This window comes from Cryptomeria japonica, chromosome 1 (assembly GCF_030272615.1).
Source record: "Cryptomeria japonica chromosome 1, Sugi_1.0, whole genome shotgun sequence".
Classification (NCBI taxonomy): Eukaryota; Viridiplantae; Streptophyta; class Pinopsida; order Cupressales; family Cupressaceae; genus Cryptomeria; species Cryptomeria japonica.
Genome location: NC_081405.1, coordinates 672,200,495 through 672,224,467, shown reverse-complemented (window position 1 = coordinate 672,224,467; position 23,973 = coordinate 672,200,495). Strand labels below are relative to the sequence as shown.

Below are 23,973 nucleotides of genomic sequence, written 5' to 3'. Positions count from 1 at the left end.
AGAACAACACAATGACCGTCAAAGAACCAACTGACCAGCAAAGTCCATAAGCAAAGAAATAAACATCTAGAGAGGTAGAGACGTAGCGACATCTTATCATGTGGTGCCTAATCTATAGTATACTACATTCAAACCATCTATGAAAACATTTAACAAAAATAATTTAAGTAATTTGTTTGAAGAAACAAAGCTTAACAAAACAATAAACTGATTAATCAAAATTCACTATAAAAAAACAGATCAAAAGAAGAAGTTGTAAACTGTTTAAAACTTTGATGTCCTATTTTGATGTCTCTACTGTAAATTACTTTACAAAGCTCAAATTTACAGTCAAATGTCCTATTTTGATGTCTCTACTGTAAATTACTTTACAAAGCTCAAATTTACAGTCAAAACATTTTGTACGGGACGGTGAAGTATATACTTCAAACTCAGTGGAATGAATTATACCTTAAACGGATGCGACCTCCTGTCAGTGTGGACGCCTCACGGTATGGCCGCCACTAGGTACACGGTATGAGGGAACTAGCTTCCCCGAACCATTAGCTCATCAATTTTGTTTTATCCTTCTCCATCTTTGCAAAAGGCTAATTGTACTGAATAATTTGGGACACACCGAAATTTATATACCTCAATAATGGCGACCAAAAATGCTCTTTCTAAGCTTAACAAATTCAATATGCATGATGCTGAACAAATTTAAGCTCTTAAATGCTGAGAATGCGGCAATACTAACCTTGAGGAGCAATAAGAAATATATTCTAACATTCCAGAGAAGAAAACCCACACCCAGTATCACACTTCGTTGGGTCCCACAACATCCATGGATGGCAAAGACAAAGTTGGACAACAAATGAAAGTGATAGGTAGTTTGTTAACTCTGTGTAACAAAAATTAACTTGCGGGTCCCTCTGGGCAAGAAGCCAAGGGCCACCTACTTTTATTCTTTCCATTTTTTGGGGTTTTCTTTTACCTTTTTGTTATCCACTTTACTTCAAATAATGCTCTTTTATTTTAGTTTTCCCTTCACAGATTTTATTCCAAAGCAGGGCTCTTTCTTTAGTTTTTAAATTCCTTTTCCAGAATTCCAAATAAAGTACTTCCTCTTCACGATACTCCAGGTGGGGGTTACAAAACTTCTTAATTTATCTTAAAATTTCATTCTTGTCGTGATTATCTCATCGATTCTTACCGTTACGCAAAAGTAGGCCGAATAACCTTTCTTAATTCCGAGAACAATTAATTATTGAGTCTCTTCTAGGCTAAAAATGAAGTGCTCGACTTGTAAACTCATCTTTTCAGGCCACTTAATGTAAGAGCATATTTATTAATAAATATGTTTTTAATCAAAGGCTGAAATGGAGCTCAGTAGATAGACTTTCCTTGAATTTATTTTATCGAGGAGGGTGGATTTGAGTGTACTGTGGGCGGAAGGACACGTGGGTAAGCTTCCCTCCACCTTGACAGGTAATAAGATCTTGTTTGGATCAGTGCTTTGTTGTTTGCCAAACCATGTGGTCAGAGTACAATCCATTACTATACACATGCCTCAAGTCTTTACGGTGTAGCCTAGCTGCCGATTGTCAGATTTTCTTTACCTTTTTTCAATTCTTAGGATTCCCGTCTTCTGTGGGGATTTATCCTTGTGTGTGCCGTAGATTTGAGGACCCAGTGGGGGTTTCGATAGTGGGTGTTATCGGGGATCCAGGATCTGAGAACCCAATGGAGGGTTTGGTATTTAGTAGTTGTGGGTTTGATGGCCCAGCTGGGATTTGCTCGTTGAGGCTTAGCAACAGCTGTCCAAGAGCCCTTGCCCTTGGAAGCTAGAATGTTTTCGACTGTTACAATGAAAATTGGGCTTGTAAAGACCTGATTGGCAATTTTATGCCTCATTAAAATTTACTAGTTGGGTTGTTGGTTATGCAATGGGATTTGATATATTGAGTGATTGATAGACTTAAGACAGGTGTTCAGGTGGGTTACCAAAATTGCTCGCTAATAGATATTAATGTGCTTTTACTTGTAAAAATCTATCTGGTTTTAAAATACGTGTTTTTTTTTTTCAATTGTTTATCACTGCATTAAGCTAGTAGATAGGTTTGAAAGGGAATGCGTTTAATTTTGTGTAGAATTTGAGTTACAGAGGCTTACAGATTCGTTACAACATGCCGCAGGATTGCTGTTAGGTGATTGGAAGACCTAGTATAGATTTTTCAGATAGACGCTTTGGTTGTTTCCATCAATTTGCTACCGAGGAGGGTTTTTTTGGGTGGATTGTTGAAGTTGCTCCTTGAATTAGTAGTTGTCAGGCAAATACAGGCATTTGATTCGCTTTATGTTTTGCTAGATGAATGTTTGAAATTTGGGTGACGGATTTTCTCGGTGAATTGATATCAGACCAATTAAAGTTTCATGATTCTGGCTGTAAGATTCGCTCCGTGGGTTGCATATAGTGATTGGCCGATTCAGTAGAGATAATTTGGGTGAGCTATTATGTTGAGTGACTTTTGAGTGGATGGCACAGAATTACAATGTGGGTTGGATTTGAGCCAGAAATTGCTATTGAGTCAATGCCACTGTAGTTTTCCAGGGTAACTGTGCTTCGTTCTGGTGGTTGATTTTGGGACGATGGAGTTGGGGGATGGGCATTCTGGATCTGGCAATGAGGAAAATAATGTTGAGGTGGGGGAGAAGTGTGAGAAAGTGGAAGAAATGGCTAAATTGAAGGAGGAAAGCATAATTACAAATAAGGCTCGTCCAGATCAGGTTGAAAAGACTAAGGGGAAAGGGCTGAAGAAATGGAAGAGAAGGCGGCGAGAGACTAATAAGGATGTTGGACATGTTCAGGAGCCACAGAGAATGCTTCATAAGAGAGTTAATCCTCATGCAGGACAATTAGATACATCCAAGGGAGCATCTAGTGGAAGCAAGCAGAAAAATGAGATAATTGAGTCTGAACCCTCCGTTGGCAATAATATTGCTGCATCATCATCTATTTTGGGATTCACTCATCCGGACCGGGATTCGGATTCAGGGTCGTGTTATGCTGTCTTAAATTTATATCCCATTGGCTGTAGCGAAGACCAGAGCTTTACAAGCTTTCCAAAAGATATGGCTGAAAACTTAATAGCAGAAGAACTTCTGAATGATATCGATTTTGGATTGTTTGAAAATAGAGAAGAAATGAACTACTCACCACTTTATGGGGATGGAATTGAGCTGCCAATTGGCATGAGGGCATTTGAATCTGGGGATATGAAGAGACCTGCAGGACCAACCAAGAAGGCGAGGGCAGAAAAGTTTGAGAGTAATCTCAATTCTGAAGATCCCATTCATGAGCACGATGACAGTAGCATCAGTACAGGGAGAATTGTACACAAATGTGAAGGTATTTCTGGAAACCATGTTGAAGTTTTTCCTGCTACCTGTATCTGGGATTGTGACGGTCAGGAGAACTTGGATGACCATGGTGAAAGTTCGTGCAGCACGGCAAATAATATTGGAATCTCAGCTGTTAGTACTTCAGGTCACATAAATGCAGTGATGACTAAGAGTGACAGAAATTTAGTGGGCAGCAACAAACACGAGAGTCTAGATGACTTCGCTGAGAGTTCCTGCAGCAGAGTAAATAATTTAGGAACCTCAGTAGTTAGAGCTTCAGGCCATAGCAAGGCAGTCATTGCTAAGAGTGGCAGTAATACAAGCCTTGGGAATAGGAAGTGGTCAACAGAAGAATTTAAACTTTGGTGTGAAAACTTTGAACCTGAAAATAGCTCGTTTGAGAGACAAGATTGTGAGGAAGCTCAGATTTTAGAGTCCGAGATATTAAATGGTAGTCACGGTGAATGTAGAGAAGGCGAAGATATTAGGGAGAATCCAGTACTGACGTGTGATGTTGCACACAACGAAGAGAGTTTTGCATCTGCAGCTACTGCTGGTGCAAAAGAGATGGAAGAGAAACCAGGTTCGCAAGCACATGAAAATGGTACACATCTTCAACCTGGAGAATCAGCTTGTTTGGTTCAAGCATTGACACAACTTAAGACCGCCGAAGAGGCGCTACAGCAAGGTAAGACTCCAAACAATTCCAAATTTGGAACCAAAAAAGGTTGGAAAATTGTCAATTGTTTTAGTTGTGTTTTTTTTAATCTTTATGCATTGTTGTACCATGCTATGGTCTTGTCTGATATTCATATGGCTTTTGACTCCTAGTTTTTGTTCAGATTCTGTACTTCTGATTATTAGAGTTCCTTTCAGCACTCACTTATGTTGTAATGTTTTGCTCTTTGAGTTCCATTAAATGGTTTTGACCAGGTTTGTACGCTTGTATAATTACTTAGTTCTTTTGCAGTCCAATTTACCTTCCTGCCCAAAATAATGAGAAAAGCACAGCTAGCATCATATGTTTTACATTTTCTCTTCATTATTTTCTAAATTCAAGAAGATTTTTACAATCTCAAGTCGTTTGTAGACAGACACTTGTGTACTTAACAGCATTCATCCATATCTTTTAATTCAGATCAAGGTATTTTATGTCCAGTTGTTGATTATGAAATAATATGCGTAGCGAGCAAAATTTGCAATATGTTTCAAATTAACATAAAGAAATCATCACATTACTGGAGTGGACTTTGAAAATAATTCAGAATATACAAGTTAGTTATTGGGGAGTTGGTTGCCCTCCTATGCATTCCCCAATTATTTCAATTTTCACATTTAGCTGAGAAATCACATAACTTTTCATGTCTGATTCTGAAATCATTGAAAGCCCCACTCCTCCGCTACATCTAATCTATAGCATTAATATGGGTTCCAGTTTATAATAGGGGACATCCCCTCGTGGTCTTGAACTAGGGTCATTGTTGCAAATGCAACAGGTGTACCATCACACTGTTAGATTGCAACCTGACAGATATCAGGTTTATATTGCTTGCCCTATTACTTTTGCGTTTAAAGAAAATATTGTCTCCCTCTTAATCTAAATAGATCAAGAAGTTGGGTATGTGGTCCATTGATTATGTGCATTGTGTTTTTTGTTCATTTAAAGAAAACATATTCTTATTCTCAGGGGATAGATTGTGGAGTTGGCTACCTGGTTCATCGATTATTCGTTTAATGAGGATCTAGTGAGCCCCTTTGTTTAATTATATAGGGCCAATTAGACATGGAACTGTGAACTTTGGACATGCTTTTTGTGATTACATTTGATTATTGGTCATGCTAATAGGTTTCTATCAGACAACTCACTTTTCAATTGGATCATCAACATGAGTTTTTGTTGCACATTATACATGGATAACATGTAACTGCATTTTAGAGCCAATATTATACCATTCTTTTTGTTTAGCTTTATTTTGGAACTATGTGTAATGCAATAATGCTCTTAAAATTTAGCTCAAAAACGCTATGAATAATTTGCCAATTCAAGAGAACTCATGGGTCAAAACCAAAGAAACGAAACTCGGACTCGGCTCGGACTCGGCAAGGCCAAATTGGACTCGGACTCGGGACTCGGCGTCAGACTCGGCTCTAGACTCGGCTGGACTCGGGAAAGTGAAAAACTCAAAAAATTTAGAGATTTTTTAAGATTTAAAACTTGTTTCATGCACCCTTTATTGAATACACCTTAAAGACACAATAACATCATCAAACTCGGCTCATTTGATTACATACACAAGTATACATCAATCACATAAGCATAAACGCAAATTGTAGCTGAAGAAAATAACAAACATAGATATATAAATATTGTCAAATGTATACAATATTACAAAACTCATGGAATAAAAAATCCATGTCATCATATGATCATCATCAAATGTTTCATACAAATACCAAAGGTAAATACAACTACAAGTCTATGGCTTAGAGGAGCCTGCACCATTCGGCCCCAGCCCCCTGCGAAGGCGTCTAAGGTAGTTCCTGGATGATTCGACTGCCATAGCCGCTCCCCGTGACACCATGCCATGCTCACCAACATTAGGAACATCCGTGTCACTATCTGCCTCTGAATCTCCTGTCTGTGCTCGTGCTCTCCGCTCCTCCTCTGCCATGGCTACAGTCTCAACCTCTATATCTACCTGGTCGATCCAATCAATGTCAGACTCGGAGGTTAAATTTTCTCTACTTCTATCGACACAGTTTCCCCCATATTTTTCGACGGGGGTTTGGGGGCAGCGCCCCTTGCGCGCTTCCTGTCGCGATACAGGGCGAGGTCAAGGGGCAGCGCCCCGCGAGGCCAAAAAAACTTATTACAAGTCTGAATTAGGGTTTCTTTGAGAGTCTTCCTTAGGGCCTGGTTTTGCACTTGTTGCTAATTGGGTCTTGCTTGGTGAGTATCATTCTTGAAGGTCCAAGCTAGGTCAAGTTGGTGAGTGATAAAGTCTGGAATGTCATCCTGATCTTCAAATGCCCTGAAATTTGGCTAAGTCTGGAATGTCCTGATCCTGAAATTTGACTAAGTTTGGAAAACTGAAGAATCCTCCAAAAACTAGATTTTGCAATATAACTCCTGGAGGCCCGAAACCACTCTCAAACATCCTGACAGTATATATGGAATATAACTTAAAGTATAAGAATTCTTATACTTAAATGTTATATTCCATAAAATAATCCTGACGGAGAGACCAAAATGTCAAATTTCGCCCTTCCAAAAAAACTTATTACTTTTTAAAAAAACTTTTTAAAATGTTTTTTTTTTGTCATTTTATTAACCCAGCCAGTAGCCGAGTCTGGGGCTCAGGACTCGGCGAGTCTGGCGATTTTGAGCCAAAATCGCCAACTCGGCGAGTCTGGCGAGTTTACTCTCCAGACTCGGCCGAGTCCGAGTCCGAGCCCCTGGGACTCGTTTGGCCTGACTCGGACTCGGACTCGCCGAGTTTGGGCGATTTCGGGCGATTTTCGTTTCTCTGGTCAAAACCTTTAGGTCGATTACTTAGCCAATAACTTGCCACTGAATTGTGACAAGTATTGCGGGCAAGTTTCTTACTCTTCCCCCATTTTAAGTTTTGTTTCAATTATTTTTCCATTGATATGGATTTGAACATTTTTTCAACAATTTTCCTAGCTATGCAAGAATTAAATTCATTTTTTAATGCTATTTAACTCTATTTTGCATGTTCTTTAATTTTATTTTATGAATTATGTAATTTCAATATGTCAAGTTTTTGTTGAGTCTTGAGTTTGTCAAAGTTTTGGCTAGGTAAGTTTTTGTTGAGTTCAAGTTTTGGAGTTATGACATCAACAGTAATAGTGTTATGTTTGATAGTCAAAGGGGTTGTGGTTAGTTGGTAGGTCCACTTGGTTCTCTTGTTGAAGGCCAAGCTTCAACTCTCCCCAAGGACATTTGAGCATTGTCAGGGCATGCTAGAATGATAATCTTACTTTAGTGATTGTATGTAGTGGGCTTGTAGGTGACAAAGGAGGAAAGCAAGGAGGAACAAGGAGTAGGTTCCTTCTAAGAGGAGATAGAAGGAGAAAGTGTTCAAGCAATAGGAGTGAAGGATGAAGAAGATGAAAGCTTATACCTTATACTAGGTAGGAAGAGTAGGAGTTTGAAATGTAATTGTATTGGTCTTTGTCATTGATAGAGCATTAGTTAAAGTGGTTTCCCTACAAATGAATTATATGGTATGTGGATCGTGTGAAGAAACCCTCACAATTGAAGGGTAGGAGCCTTAATAGAAATCCCACTAATTAAACTAAAACAAAAAGTTACATCTAATGAGTAAAAGGAGGAGGATGCTTTTATTTTCAAATTGTGTGCGTACCACCTACTTGGCCCTAGCAGCTAAAATAGATATGAAAGTATTCCAAATAGCTAAGTACCTTAGTTATGAAAGCAAGAAACATATTCACATTAAGCTCATTGTGTTTCTTCTAGACTTGCTATTGTTTTTTTTGGTTGAGTGCAACTTAACTATCAATTGTCCTAATTTTAAGAGCAAAGAGTAATGTATATAAGGAGAATGGCAACAAGTTTAAGCATTAGGACCATGGTTTGGATACTTGGACTTAGTAGATCTAAAATTTTGAAAAAGATTTGGCAACTTTAAAAAAACATAAATTTTATGCAAAATAGGTAGGGTTTTGATATGCATTATAGGTAGGGTTGCCATTATAAGTTTTAAATCGGAACTTTTTAAAATTTCGATATTATATGTTGTAAAATATGACTCTTTAAAACATTGTTTATACTTCGTTTGATCATTATAGCAAGAGTCTGTGAAATGTATCAAGGGAGTCATAATTATACTTTGTTTTGTCATTGAAATGCCATTGCTTATACGCTCATGGTTTGCAAATGATTTACAATTGCGAGGCATCATGAGAAGTCCACAAAAACAAAAATTAAAAGGGATTGTTGTATTTGGTTTATTCAACAAGTTGTGGGTTCCAACTCGAGTTACTTATTTTGTTAAAAAGCCTACAAGTAGTTTTATGATTAAGACCGACAAAAAAGAGGGACAAATCGATGTAAGAGTGATTGTGAATGCTACACTGCCTAGCTGCAGGTATAGCCTCTTAGCAAGAGAATCCTAGCAAATATGAGGGTATTCTCTTATGGTTGTAGTCCTTGTAGTCAAGCAATTACTTGTATTATTCTTTTGTTATATTTTAGAAGAGAAATCTACGTGCTCAGTCTATGATAAGCTCAATAATTCAAGAAGGATGGAATCAATATTATCATGGAAAGGTTTATGTTTGCATATACTACAAGACCTTATTTCTTGGCCCTTGCGCATATTTTGAGTAGATTTCCCATGCTATCATTGATGTAAGTAAATGATACAAGACACCTTCTTGTCACAAAATTTGAACATTTGTTGGACAAATAGAACATTTATTATCTACTGACATGTATGGTCACGAGATCCTTGGCCTATGAATGCAAACTAAGATCTCAAATCTCCATTACATAGCATTGGAACATGAATGGGTTCAGCTACAGTTCTTTTAGGAGAATTAATGTTCCTTCATTGCAATGGAATTGATATTATGAAGTGTGTGTTTAAGATCTAGGTTTAATGATAGAAAATTATGACTTTCAGCAATAACCATAAATTACAGAATAGAAAGCTAACATAGTAAGCCGCACCTGGATCTGCAAAGTGGACCTGAAAGGGCTGGACTGGTGTGCTAGGTGCCCCAGTCCTGGTGTTTTCGTCTTTTCAAAATCTGGGAATGTCTGTCCTAGCTGCTCTACTCGTTTGTAACTTCCTTGAATTCGGATCTGAACCTGCACACACAAAAAACATGGAAGAATGGTTGTGCTGTATAGGAGCTTGCTTAAGTCAAACCCTGTGTTGTTGTTCCCACCTCCACAGTAGCTACGATTGATGTAAAAGAGAGCTTTTCCTAGGGAGGAGTTTTGCTAAAGTATAATGGAAATGCTGAAATGAAAATGATTGTACCTTAGGTATGAAACCCTCTTATGGAGTTTGACATAAAGGTGGTGATGCAATGCTCTTTATGAAGTCCTCAAATGGTAATACAATAACATGATAACAAAACTTGACAAACATGAAATCATACTTGAATGTTGAATGCTTTAGTCTGCTGCTCAATATGCTGATAACTCGAATCTGAAATGCTTGCTTGATAATAAGGCCACTTGAATTGTAACTTAGACCTTGTGAATGATAGAAGATTTGCTTTATATAAGGGTTCACAAGGGATTTTTAATAAAAAGCCAACATAAAATAGTCAAGTACCAAATTGAGACTAGGTTTTGAATTATGAAGGCCAATACTTGCAATGGAAACAGTTTTGGGAGATTTTGGCGAGACTATGGAGACGGGCACCCTTGTCCCACCAAAATAGGCTCGCCAAAAGGGAAGCATGAGTGTCGGGGTTTGTGATCTTAGATTTGGTCCTAATTTTAGTATTTGACGACATTTAAGTTGCGGGAGCAACAATAAAGATTTAATGTAGAATAGGCCCAAATGGGCTTAAAATGTTCTAGGAAAAAGAACACTAAAATATGTGCCAAATAGAGTGAGAAATTGTAAAGAGATACAATTTACGACACTACATCTATGTCATAGGGTTTGCTGCATATCAACCAAAAAGTTTGAAATCGAGGGAATATCGATAAATACCACTTTTGTTTGGATTTGCATATAATATTCATATGTATGAATGCATAAGGGCACCTTAAGCATGCTGCATCATTGCTCCCAATCTAAAACACCATGATTAGTTGGTTGTTGTTGTAGCACCATGTGAACAATGCCATTAAGTTCCAAAATGGGAGTTGGTCGATTATAATATTATTAAGAAATGAATTTTGTTTTATCTTGTTTCGAGTCTTTGAACATGTTCTTCACAACCACCACACTTTTATTCTTGGAGAGGACTACTTTTTAAGGGATCCAAACCAACCATGTCCACTTTTATCATTTAACATCATTGTATAAGTTATAAATAAAACATCATTGTATGCTATTAGTGGTTTATAATTTTATGATAATCATAATGTTATCATGAAATTATAATATATATCATATAATTTAGTGCTTTAATAAAAATTTAATAATTTTAAAGTTATTTAAATTTAATATGATAACATCATAATATATATCATATATTTTAGTACTTTTTAATTTTTTTTTTTTTATATGAAAATTTATTTGAATTTTAATATAGTAAATTTATTATAATATATTCAAATAAAAAAATAAATAAAAATTACATATTATTATTATTTGAAATTTATCATGATTTTTTTAATTTTTTTTTATGAATTGATGTTGCATGTTTTGGCTACATATTTTGTATGCCCCAAAATTAGAAAATGTTATCAGTCTTGTGTTACCTTTATTCCCCTAACCAAGCATAGATTTTTTTTAATTGGCCACCTAAGTCAATTTATGCTCTTTAATACCTTGCCGATCTTTAATATCCAATCATAGATTTTTTTTAATCGGCCACCTAAGTCAATTTATGCTCTAGTAAGTGTCGTTCTTTGAATCACCGTCTTGGACGTATGGCCAAATTGGAGGTTTTTAAATCTGTTTTTGGCCTTGGTTGGGTTTTTAGTTTTTACCTTACCTTTGTAACTTCTCCTTCATTTCACCATTCCTTGAAACCCTCACTATTGGAGGTTTGGGCTTTTCTTTACTTTACTGCCCATTTGAAAGTAATTCCTTTTCTCGGCTTCCACCTTGTCTTTCCCCAGTTGTTGGGGTTTCAAGCCTTTGCCTAGCGGTAGCCCTTCATTCCTTTCCTTGCAGCCTTGCACTTCATCCTTTTCTCCACACCCTCACACTTCATCTTGCCCTTGTCCTCCTCCAACGGATTTTTAGACTTTTCATTACCTATCTCCTTGGCATTTTGTCCTCTATGACCCTAGTTCACTGCACTTGTGTTTTCTCCACTTCCTACCACCTTCTTCACTTTAGGGCCTAGGCTTTCGAGTTTTGTCACCTTCCTTGACTTCAACAAGTAGTTTCCCATACTCTCGAACCTCGACCCTCCTAATGCTTTCCTCTCTCTTTTCCTCAATGCGAGTGGTATTAGATCTTTCCAAACTTTGATACTTGAGGCAATGTGTATTCCTCTCTCCCAATCCCCTCTTCCTCTCCTTTAATTGAGTATGCTCAATTTCCCCAATCCTCGACCACCTTTTCTATTGTTTGCAGGCCTTTGGGTTTTTTTTCTCTGCTCCCCAAAGCACATTGAGTACCTTGTAATCGAGAAACACAACCCCCCTTGCCACTTTGTTCATTCATTTGCCTTAGACATTTAGGGTTCCTTTCTCTCTCCACACTTCTTGTGGTAGTGACTATTCCTTTTCCGTAGTCCCTGCTTGTGATTGCACCTTCCCCTTTTGAACCTTTAATGCTTGTGTACCTAAGGCACGTTGTCATGTGGCATCTTGTACCCCTAAATTCTGCTGATCTGTCATTCGATTTCCTTGGGCCCATGGACTTTTCTTTCCCACATTCGCCCAGCATACCTTAATCTCATTCCCCCCTGGCATCTATGTATCTTGGCACATGATTTCAAGATCGGTCAAGAAAGCAATTTTGTGGATCCTTTCTGTTTGAGTGCCATACTCCCATCTATCATCATGCAATGTCCCCTTTCTGGACCACTCTATATTTTGCCCTAAATTCACAAAACCAAATGAAACAAGCATATACTAGTTAGGGGTACATTCTTTACTTAAGAATAAGATGAGCTAAGTCTGTTCTGGAAACATGCAGTCAAGTTAGGTAATATTGCAGACACAGTTAATGAAATAAATCTATTATTAGAGTAGGGAAATCATATATTCATCAATATGTAGCATGTCTGATTTGTATGTGAATCTCAGACATAGAAGATATGGGATAAGGATTCATGTTAGGCTGCCTTTAGACAGCTGTTCTCTCCCTCCATGCAACCTCCCTCCATTCTTCCATGGCTGGAGATCTTTGAGTTCATCTACAGTCCCTCAATGTAGGAGTTGGAAGGGAAATTGCCATAGGGTGCCCTTAGCCATTCTCTCCCTTTCACAGTGCAATAGGTTGCCCTAATAGCTGTTCTCCCTACTTGCCACTGTAGCATGGTGCTCTAAAGCTGTTCTCCCTTAACGCACATTCCTTCCTTACACCTTTGTGACAGACTGTTGCAATGCTCTTGTGCATATTTGAATGCTTATTAAATTATAACAGAGATATACATTTAAATTCATATATAGAACTAAACAATAATCTCTACATTACCACAGAATTGGAATATTACAAATAGTAGTCTGATCTGATTATTTGTTAGGTGTTCAGTATTCTGTCTTCTCCTCTCCTGTTCCATTCCTTTCCTCCAAATAGAGTTTCTCCTTAAATACCTTTCAAGGAAGATGAATAGACATCTCCCTTACCCTTTCACCCAAACTTTATGTCCCTTGCAAGGTAATCGGTGCCTCTCACCATTTATCCTCATGCACTGCCCGTTACCATTTGACCTCATGCCTTTTCATGAAGGGTCAAATGCTGATTGGTGCTGCTTCTTTAATTAATCATTTGTCTTTGTCTTAATATAATCTATATTTACTATTTGCAATCGCTGACTGTATTGTAATTAATATTATTTCTGAGTGCTGCTCATACTACATCAGACCTCATTATTTATAAATACATTCTATCGCTGCCTGCAGTAATCAAATTGCTGCTCCACCATAATCATAAGTGCCCTTTTATAGTAGTTGTTGTGTATTTATTATCCTAAGCATTGGGGCTGAATTGGATTGATAGGATGGAGTGCATATCTTCTCTCTGTTTGCCTTGGCTCGATTAGATCACAGAAAATTGTGAAATCTTAATAATTAAGACAATTTTCTAAGCACAGTAATATATTTATATATATTTTTCCATTAATTTATTATTATTATTATATTTTAGTTGTTTAAAATTTATTATGACATGGTTGGGGTATGATACATAACCTTGCACTTCCAAGGATGCCATTAATGCCTAGATTCCACAAAACCTGTACTGCTGTCCAGATTTTGCCAAAACAACATTGAGCCCATCAAAGGCTCGTTCCACAAACTATAACTGAAAATCCTTGCTGTTGTAGACCTATAAATGGATCCAAGCTACTCTCTAAGTGTGGGAGGAATGTTGAAAATGGGTATAGGTGCCTCAATGCTATAAATGAAAATCCTAGCTGTTGTAGACCTATAAATGGTACCAAGTTACTCTCTTAAGTGTGGGAGGAATGTTTCAAATGTTCTAGGTTGCTTAACGCCAGATCCAAGGTAGATACATCTTGTGATCCCCAATGAGGCAAGCGAATACATTGTAATTGGATGCTATTAATACTAGGACGAAAGATTTAGTAAGTGTTGGTCATTTTTACTGACTACAAGTTCTTTAGGTCATTCTAGGATATCAATATATGCAAGTCCATTCTGGAACTGACAAGGTCACATGTTATAAATCATTGTAACGATTTTAATTGCAACTATGTATGCAACTGATTGTCTCCATGGCAAAGTATAATGATTTAGGTAAATCTTTGAACGCAGGAGTTGTGGGTTTCCTCTGCCACATTTGTTGGTATGAATGTAATGTGAATTAGATAAATATGTGACTACATTTAAAAGCATTGCAAGCCTTTGTGATAGTCTTCCTTTCATTTCATGTGAGTTATTGTTGTTTTGTGATGGATTATAAAAAATGTGTGGTTGCATAAAGCTTCATCACTGATTTGTTCATGCAAGTCTAGTTCGAGGTGTGAGTTGCAGGTGTGCTCTTTTCCTCCTTGCAGTTTGTGACTCCATTGCCCATTGGAGTAGGCACTGGTCCTTAGTGGTAAATGATCAAACATATTCTTGTTACGATATCCTTATCCTCGTTACTTTCAGTTTAGGGTTAGAATCCAATTTGTTCACCTATTCCATTGATATTACTGCTTTCATATTTCATTTGAGCTAAGATTGATTAACTGTTACAGGAACATGTGAGCAAGTATTTATAGTTTATTCTATTACATGTATATGGTTGGTTTAAGGGAAAATCTCATAAGAGCATACATGTTACTGCTATCTTTAGATACATGTATATGAATGTTATTATCAGCTTGAAAAGAGGTCTTACAAGCAACTAATGTGCTATAGGCTTAATGGCAAGTTCTGGGGCCTATGCTCTATCACCTACTAGGTATAGTTGCTGAATGTTTTAGTATTGTTTCATCATTGTGATTGATTTGCCCTATTCAGGATACTTTTAGGAACACCCTCCTGGGCTAATTGAGGCCAAAGCTGTAGGTGGGTATGCTCACTCACAAGAATTGTCTTATTCATGCCACTGTTTGAGTATAAGCCTTACCCTCTACCTTAGTTGACACATTCTCTGGTTGTAGGCATTGACGCGAGTCTTTAGGATTTGTGGATAAACATGTTTGATAGCCAACATGATGAATATGTTCAGAATTTTTTCTTCATCAAAATTGGACACAAAAACAAACCTTATGACATAATTAATAAGTAACAAAGTTTTGGCATCGATATCAAGTTCACTGTTAAGTTATTACATCTATGTAGCTGTTTACATGGTTCTTTGCATGCATCCACTTGTCAATGTAACAAGATGTTGACTGCTTATCAGATCCAAATCTTTAGACCAGAAGAAGGTTGAGTTTATTATTGTTAATTATCAAATACAGCCAATCCAATGTTGTACAGTTCATTAGAATTAATGTTCATGTTTTCACATTGGTCAGATTTCTAGGGCAAATTAGTTAAAGATGTGCAAAGCTGGAGTATTGACTTCTACTGCTTGTATCATTGCTCTCCAGTTACAATTGCTATTAGAATGGTTAGATTCCAAAAAGAAACCAGAAGTTAGATTGTGGGCAGTTGAGCACTGTCTCTTTTACATTGTCCATGTTCATATGATTCATTAACATGATTATTATTAGTAGAGGTTTCTGTGTTCCATAATATTAAATATGACAAATTTTCAGGGAAAATGCAAACATTTTTAAGAGATCAACATTTTGGACTACACTTTTTGGTCCATTATTAGGATAAATGATAGGATTACAATGTAGGGCTCCTTATGCTAGAAAACCCGACTTACAACCAGAGGGAGTGTCATGCCCTGCCTAAGGCTAGTGTTTTATAAATACCTAACATAGCCCTAAGTCTAGAGCCGGCCAGGAAGAAATATGACAATGATAAATAAGAAATAATCACAGACCATCAACTGACAAAAGGAGGCCGACTTGGGAAGCAGACCTAGGGTTTTGATGAGCCAAAGAATATATAAGTTTAAATTAAGGCCAACTTAGCCTTGAGATGAAGTACTTAAGGGGCCCCAGACAAAAGATAGACAAAAGACATATATAAGGCTGAGGCATGGGATGAATCAGAAACAGGAGCAAAATACAAAAGATACATTAAATTATTGCAGAGCAGCAATTTTTCTGCAAACATCGATCCATAGGGATTAGGGCAGTGACTGTAGAAGGCTAGTGCAGTACCTCATTATTTAATAAGCAGCAATCAATATTGTTAAAGACAGCGAATCTCATTATGGATGAAGGCAGTGATCTCTTTATGTTAACAACCACAAGTTGGAAGGCATAGATAATTAAAATAAGAGTAAGGCAGCGATAATCATTCAGTTGTTAAGATGATTAACAAAGGGACGTCACCTTTGGTGAGAAGTCATACCTCTTTAGAATCAACACCTCCATTCATAATCACACATGATGAGGTATTAAAGGGAAAACTATTCATTTGGAAAAGGAAGGATCAATCAAATGAAGAATAGACAATATGACCTGGGATAAACAGACATTTGCATTAGAATCTGGAAATAGAATACATATAACGCAGAAATCTGATTTTTGGCTAACAGCCTTGAATTGGTAAGTTTATATATGATATGAATTATAAGTGAACATCATCGCAAGACAAGAAATAAGCATTCAATCCAGTGAGAACTAGCAGTGCCACTTTATTAAATAAAAACAGCAATCTCTATTCTAGTAAAAGGATTCCTTTAAAGCTTCATCCAGTCTGCTGTTCTGCTCTGGAGGGGAGATATGGGCATTAAGGAAAGCAAGTAGCCTGGTGGTCCATTCGAGTTAAGTTGGAAGGCCGAATGACGGATATAATTCCGTGCCCCTGAACTTGATGAATAGGCTCAAAGTGCCTTTTATGATCTCCTGTGGGCTTCACAGCTTAGATGGGTCATTGGGTTAAGCCTGAAGGGAATCCACATGCACATTATGTAAACTGCAATGATGATTAAGATAATGTTCCTAAACCTAGTAGGAAAGATTCGAACACGATTGAGGTGTCTCAATCAGGATCTAATTGGTAAAGTTATACCTCTAACCATCTTACGTCTCTTATTTGGAAGGAATTTGTGATTTTAGGGCAAACAGTAGGGCATTTACAAAAGGGGACATTCAGGGAGAGATCAGTTACAATATTAAGCAATTGTCCATAAATCATTAAAAAACTATCAACACATTTTAGTTACATTTATAATTTAAGCAAATGATTAATTGAGCCTATCCAAGCTGTAATAATAGTTTTGTTATTTAGCATTAATTATTAATTAATATTGTAAATCTTGTGTGTTTAAAGCCTGTTTATTACATAAGGAGCCAGGTTGTCTTGGTGGTGGACCACAAAATGTGTTCTAAAACTGTAATCTCTTAAGGAAGGTTGATACAACTACCTTTATGTATGTCCCAAGTACACTTCTAGGGTATATGGGAGAGCCATTTCTAATACCACTAAAATCAAACCTCCTGTTCCTTATTTAAATTTAGCTGTCCAGATGAAATGAAAGGCATTTCCTGTTTCAGGAATATGCTTTATATTTTACAAGATGGGAAATAATATATGTAAGATATGTCTAATGGACTAAATATTCTTTTACTTTATGTGCACTTTTCCAATTCCTGTGGACTTCTTTAATGATATTTTTTTCAGCTTGTGGTGGCAGTGATTACAAAGGATTAATAGATTTCTATTGCTGTGCAACGAGTGGGAATGGAAGATTTTCAAATGTGCACTACTTAACACAAATGTGAAAAATTAAAGCCTGTTGTAATGATTGCATGTGTAAATCACCATTGTATTTGTAGCCACTCTTTGCAAGTTCGTTTCTGTACAGTTTTCCATAAGGGGGTTTGAGATTATTAGGACAAATAAATATGTTTTTCCCTAATCTTTTACAATTTCCTAGAACACATGATTTTAAGGTTCATATGCTATTTCATTAGGGCATCCCCTTTGTTTTCTTGTATTTTGGGAACTGAGGGAGAGGAAGTAGATGTCCCTCAACATGTGGACATTGCTTTCCCCAAACTAATAATATTAAGTATTGTGGACATAGAAAGTACAGAGAAAATAATATCCGTAATATCCTTATATTAAGCAAGAGGGGTTGGAAGAGGGCCTGTCTCTTATACAATCTTTCAAAGCAACTTAATATTATTAGATTCAGATTGTTTCCTTGTTCTTTTAATCTCATCTAATATCTTCTCTAAGGATTTATCATCATTCTGATTATCTCCATTATCATCACATTTCATGGGGAAATTTTATTCTCAAAATTCCCCTAAACATAGGCTTTACTGCAGCCCCTAAACGTAGGCTTTACTGCAGTTTAGAGCCTCCCATGAAAACAGCATGAATTTGTTCAGGTTTCTTAACAGAAGCAACAGTTCTCTGAAGTATATGCTTGGCTTGAGAACTTGGAGGGATTCCTTCGTGCATTTTTCTGTTATCCTCTGAAATTTTTGAATCAGAGTCAACCATCTTAGCTAGATGATTGAATGACTCATCTCTTAAAGCACCATCTTTTTGTCCATTAGGCTGGGAGGAAGTGGAATCATTTTTGATACTTGGAATTCTTCCATAGTCTCAGTCTCTCTCACCTTTTTACGCTCTCCCTGACAAAAATCAGAATCCTTGCTTCTAGAAGGGAAAGCTTCACGGACAACAAATTGAAGTAAACTGCCAAATATAGGACAAAAGTTTTTTTGATGGCCATAAATTTTACAAAGAAAACAGGGATTCAAGCTTCCCAAATGAATTTTTTCACATTTAACAACCATAAATTCAAACTGAAAGTATAAAACTTCTGGGATGGATTCCTCCAGCTTTACAGAAATTAAAACCTCAGTATTTAGGTGAGGCAGTTTAAATCTTGTTTCTTCTATTTGTAAAACCTAACCCAATGCTTTTAATTTTTTAAAGCATATAGGATTAATGACCAAAACTGAGGAGGAATCTTTTGCACCTCAAGGCATCTGTGTGTTGTACAAACAATAACTTCACAGGGATTAGTTTTACTTTCCAGGACAGCCCAAACACAAACCTTTCCATATTCCAAAAAGACTTGTTTAATATCTTTTTCTGCATATTGGCATTCTGAAAAATACAATAAATAAACTGGATTGCATACAGAATGTCATGACTAATAATGTTGGAAATCAATACTATAATATTATAAACTCAAAATCTATTGTCAAGCACATTAGGAACCAAATGGTGACTGTGATAATGGGACCCTTTCTCTCTGTCAATCCATTTATAATGAGCACCTTTAATTTTATCGTGTGGAATGCCTTTAAAATCACTAAGCAGTGTTTTGGTACTAAAACAAGTAGTGCCAACGTGAATTCGTAATGATTAATTCCATATTAGCAGAAATCACCAACAAATTATGATTAATCATCGATTGTGATAGTCACCCTTCTGATTCAGATCACTGTGTTGATTTTTTGAAGGAACCGGTTTTTTCAGTGAAAAAACCACAGTTTATTGTCAATTTTCTTAATTGTTTGCATGTTTTTGGCGATTGATGGGTGATTTTTTTGTTTATTCAATGACAGTTTTTTTCTCTGTTTTGAAGAATATTCCAGAACTATACTTCCATGGGGACACACCCCTACCTGAAAATGTAGATGCTCAGAAACAGGGATGTATAAAATAGACTATTGAAGCAGCTGTTGCTGTTTTTATTCACTTCAATGCATGCTCTTTTATCTTAACTTCAGGAAGTTGGTGTTCAAATATTTCTTAATTTGTATGCCACTTATACTTTGGTATTAGGAGAGAGTGGAGGAAGTGATAAGGGTGGAATAATGGTGTATGTTATCTAGTTTGCATAAATATTTGTCAGTTTCTGCTGACTTCTGTAAGGAGTTTCTAAAAAGTTAAAAACAGAGAAAAGAATAAATAAAGATTAAAGAATAACAATATATCATTCTTCAACTGCACAGTCCTCATCTTTTAGACTGGTCAGATTCCCAAACTTCACTGTTGGTACTCTAAAGAATGATGATTTAGTGAGAAATAAAGAGGTTTTGGTGTTGGACAAACATAATGATAAAATTATGAAATACAACATGTGATATGAAGGTCTGTGTGGATCGGATTGCCCTCAAACCCCATTCTGGTTTTAAAAAGAAATATAAAATTTGTTTTGGGCCACCATGTTTTGTATATACACATACATATATTTACAATATACACTTATGTATAGCTATATAAATATTATATTTGTGCAACCCACTGCTGTACCCTCACCATCCCCAAATTTGTCTCTATGGTCCCTCTATTCCTGAAACTTGTCCCTGGTGTCCCTGGTGTCCCTCTGTCCCATCCCTTGTGTCCTATATGTGTGAGTATTTTTTTTATGTTCATTCGAATTGGTAGTAATTTTTTTAATCATTTGCACGGTATCTCAAGTTAACTTTCATTCGTTCTTCATGTCAAACAGCCATGTTTGCATATCTTTTTTGTTTTTAAAGAAACCTGTGCAATTTGAATAAATGAAGTCAATTGAAGTCTTTTTAGTTTTAGATATATACACCAATGGAGATGAAACACTTGATATTTCTATGATAATGTTCAGGTTGAGAGTCCTATGGTGGATACCATCATATCTTACGTTGTGGTGATGTTAGTTAAGCTTTCACATAATCAATTTCATGCATTTTGTGCTTGGAAGAGATCTCCTAGATTATCCTCTGCACAGATCTTTCTGGATTTCAGGAAAAGATCAATATATGAAAGTAGTTGGCCATGTATATATCTTTGCATTTACAATGAGTTATGAACTTGACTCTGAAACATTGCTTGATTAATAGAAAAGAAAGGTCTCGATGGCTCATTCCATCTGAAGAAGTTTGGTGATTTAATGGAAGGACTTGTACTGTTAATTCCAGCTAAAATATTTTGTTTGGTCTGAAGTTTGAACCTTTATGGGTTTGGCTGGACCCTGTTAGTGTTAACCATGTAACAAAAAAATGGAGAAGCTTCAGCAGTGTGGTACTATAAAAAATGATGATTGCGTGCTAATTTTGAGATGTGTAAGGACGGTCAGTGTCCAAGAAAGAAGTAGAAAACATTTAAGGATGTTTGTTCATTCATTTCTTTATGGTTTGCAGGAAAATATTTAGCTTTGTATCTGTCTTTGCATTTGCAATGAGTAATGAATTGGACTCTGAAACAAAGTTAAATTTAGCAAAAGAAAGGCCTGGACAGCTCAGTCCGGTTGAAAAAGTTTAGTGATCTAGGAAAATGAGGGACTGTGCTATTTGCTATTAAGTCCAGCTGAAAAGGTTTGGTTTGGACTGAACCTCGTTGGGTTTGACTGGATCTGCTAACTATGTAACAAGACAATCAAGAAGCTTCAGCAGTTCTCCACTATCAATTTGGTAAATTTATCACAGTAGAAAGCACAATGATTGTGTGAAAACTTTGAGATACATAATGATGGCTAGAGTTGAAGGAAACACATAAAAGTAATTAAGGATGCATGTTGATTCAAGTCAGTTTCAATAATGGCATAAATGCCATAAATTATCTACATCCAAAGCTATATTTGTTCCTTATACTAGAGTAAAATGATCATGCTTGATGTGCAAACTGTCTGTTTGAATTGAATGAATGTACACTGTTTAACTGCACTTTTCTCGTGTATCTTGAAGTATGACTAGTACCGTATATCTTTTCCATGATGAATATTTTGATTTGAATGTACAGTGCACAGCTTCTTCATTGTTTTGTTGCACATTGCCTGGTGTTTTGATCCAACCTGGATAAGGTTCAGTCAGAATTGGACTTTTTGGCCGCACTGCACCATTATGGATCTAATATGCTTATTTGAAATTGTAAAATATAAAGCAAAAAGCAATTCAGAAACACGTGAACCAAACAAGTGAAAAATAACTGATAAATTCTACTTTCGGGCTACAATATTGAGGACAAACTTTATAGCTGTGACCTCTTCTGGGAAGATATATTTCTGTATTTTTAATTTTTATACATATTTGTGCGTGATTATGTATTTTCATGTGTATTTGCTTTCTGATAAAGCTTTATAATTTTTAATATAATTCAAATTTATTTTAAATCATGGTTATTCTGTATTGACCAAAAGTTTAGTTTGCTTGTTGGCATTTTATCTATTCTTCTCTATTGAATAGAGCAGATTGTCAAGCTTTAGTGTTATCCTTGTCACCATCTGAATTGAGTCACATACGGTCAAAATAATGGTTTAATTTCAGGAGGGACATGCATTACAATCAATGAGCTCATTGCCATTCTCAAGAAAAACAATAACATGCAAGATACGAAACTACTTTTTCTTTTATTGGAGACTAATTTATTTTGTTCTGTTTCTGCAGAAGTTCAACAAATGAAAGATCTAGGAAAACTAAATGGACGATTCCAGATGAAGAATTCTGACCATGGCATATTTTCTGACAGTGATAGTGTAAATAAGCATCTGTACAAGAATGATGAATCTGATGTAGCTAATGGTTCTCATGTGGTAGAAATGGCTGAGAGAGAATGGGCTTCCCCAGGAAGCCAACTCAATAAGATGAATGAAAAGCTGAAATTATTACAGAAGGAACTTGAATCAACAAACGAGAGAACATTATCGGAGCAAACAAACGTGAAGAAATTTGAAGTCCCAAGCAAGGATCAAGAAATTAAATACAAGGAAACCAAACCGCCAAGTGAGGGGGCTGTGAGTGAATTACAATTGGTGCAAGATAAATGCAAAGAAATGGAAAGGGAGTTGGAAGAACAATATAAAGAGAATATGCAAGCTGAGATAGAATATCTGATTTTAAATAATGCAGCCATAAGAAGTGTTTCTTTGGCGGAAAATGGAACGTTTCCTGTGCAGATGAAGGGTTCTGAACTTGGCATATGTTCTGACAGTGATAGTATAAGTAAGCATCTCAACAAGTATGATTCATTTAATGTACCTAATGGTTCTCATGTGGAGGAAAAAGCTGAGAGAGAAAGGCCTTTGGAGGGAAACCAACTCAATAAGGAACTTGAAGCAGCAAACAAGAGAACATCATCAGAACAAACAAAAGTGAAGGAGCTTGAAGTTCTATGCAAGGATCAAGAGATTAAACAGAAGGAAACCAAACTGCCAAGTGAGGGTTCTGCAAGTGAATTGCAATCATTGCAAGAAAAGTGCAAAGAAATGGAAAAGGAGTTGGAAGAACAATATAAAGAGAGTATGCAAGCTGAGATAGAATTTCTAATGTTAAGTGATGCAGCCACAAGAAGCATTGCTTTGGTGGAAAACGAAACATCTCTTTTGCAGGAACAGAAAGATCTGGTCATCAAACAGCTTCAAACTGCTTTGAAGCTTAAAGATGCTGAAGGTCGTGCACTCTCATTGAAGGACCAAGTAACAGAATTGGAGAATGCTTGTGGGAGTTTGTTAGAAGTGGAAGAGGTTATTACATTACACAACAAAGTGTGCAGATCTAGTTTATTCTCTTTCATTCAATTTATTTTGTTTTGTGTGGCCATTCTTTTAATGTTTTCACAGTCCCCTAATGTGCCAAACTTGGTTCCAACCTAATAATGCGAGTGTAGATTATAGTTTATTTCTAGGAATAACTGAAGAGTTGTTGGGCCCTCCTAGGAGCCCTGCATTTTTAATGTAAATCTTTTTGGTGTCTATGATGAATGCTTGCTCATTTTAGCGAGCAGCTCTAAAAAGGTAGCACAGTTGAGGTCAAAGAGCAGGTAATAATATCTGGGATAGTTATCAATATGGTCCCAAATGTTTTGTAAATTATCATTACTCTAGTTATTGATATTTTTTACATATTGCATAATTATTTGAGCTGCTTTTTCTCTTTTTTTTCAACGAATTCTAGTTCAAAAATTCCTGATCAGGGTCGAAGTTTTCAGCATGATGTTGTTTACTAGATTATGAAAATTAGTTTTGCTCTAACCTTTATATTTCTCTGTCACAAAAGTTGAGAATATGGTGGTTGTAATTCAAATAGTAAACCGACACCAAGTAAAATACAATCAACAGCCAAATATGTTTTGAATTTTCTGTTTTTGTTGAGATTTTCTGACGACTAGATATAATTATTGCTGAAAAGTGTGTGTTTTTACTGCTGTCCAATTTTGATCCTGTGGAAGCATCTCCTAGCAATTTAAGTAGTTCACACTTATCCGTAGGACCC

At 36.4% G+C, this 23,973-nt stretch overlaps 1 protein-coding gene across 4 annotated transcripts; it reads left to right on the top strand.

The window, feature by feature from the left end:
- Positions 1 to 997: 997 nt before the first annotated feature.
- LOC131026775 (uncharacterized) lies at positions 998 to 23,616 on the top strand. Of its 4 annotated transcripts, none has more exons than XM_057956731.2 (3): positions 998 to 1,121; positions 2,175 to 4,069; positions 22,150 to 23,616. In XM_057956731.2, exons 2-3 carry the CDS (start codon positions 2,629 to 2,631, stop codon positions 23,352 to 23,354), a joined length of 2,646 nt encoding a protein of 881 aa, XP_057812714.2. In that variant the 5' UTR covers positions 998 to 1,121; positions 2,175 to 2,628; the 3' UTR covers positions 23,355 to 23,616. The 4 variants fall into 4 exon arrangements, with proteins under 4 accessions (XP_057812714.2, XP_057812712.2, XP_057812713.2 ...); XM_057956729.2 differs by lacking the exon at positions 998 to 1,121 and adding an exon at positions 1,207 to 1,443; XM_057956730.2 differs by lacking the exon at positions 998 to 1,121 and adding an exon at positions 1,207 to 1,467.
- Positions 23,617 to 23,973: the final 357 nt, after the last annotated feature.

Bases quoted from the DNA above. Each gene is read 5' to 3' on its own strand.
- LOC131026775 (XM_057956731.2), top strand. From the start codon at position 2,629: ATGGAGTTGGGGGATGGGCATTCTGGATCTGGCAATGAGGAAAATAAT. The intron at 4,070-22,149 runs GTAAGACTCCAA...CTGTTTCTGCAG, and splicing joins CGAAGAGGCGCTACAGCAAG to AAGTTCAACAAATGAAAGAT.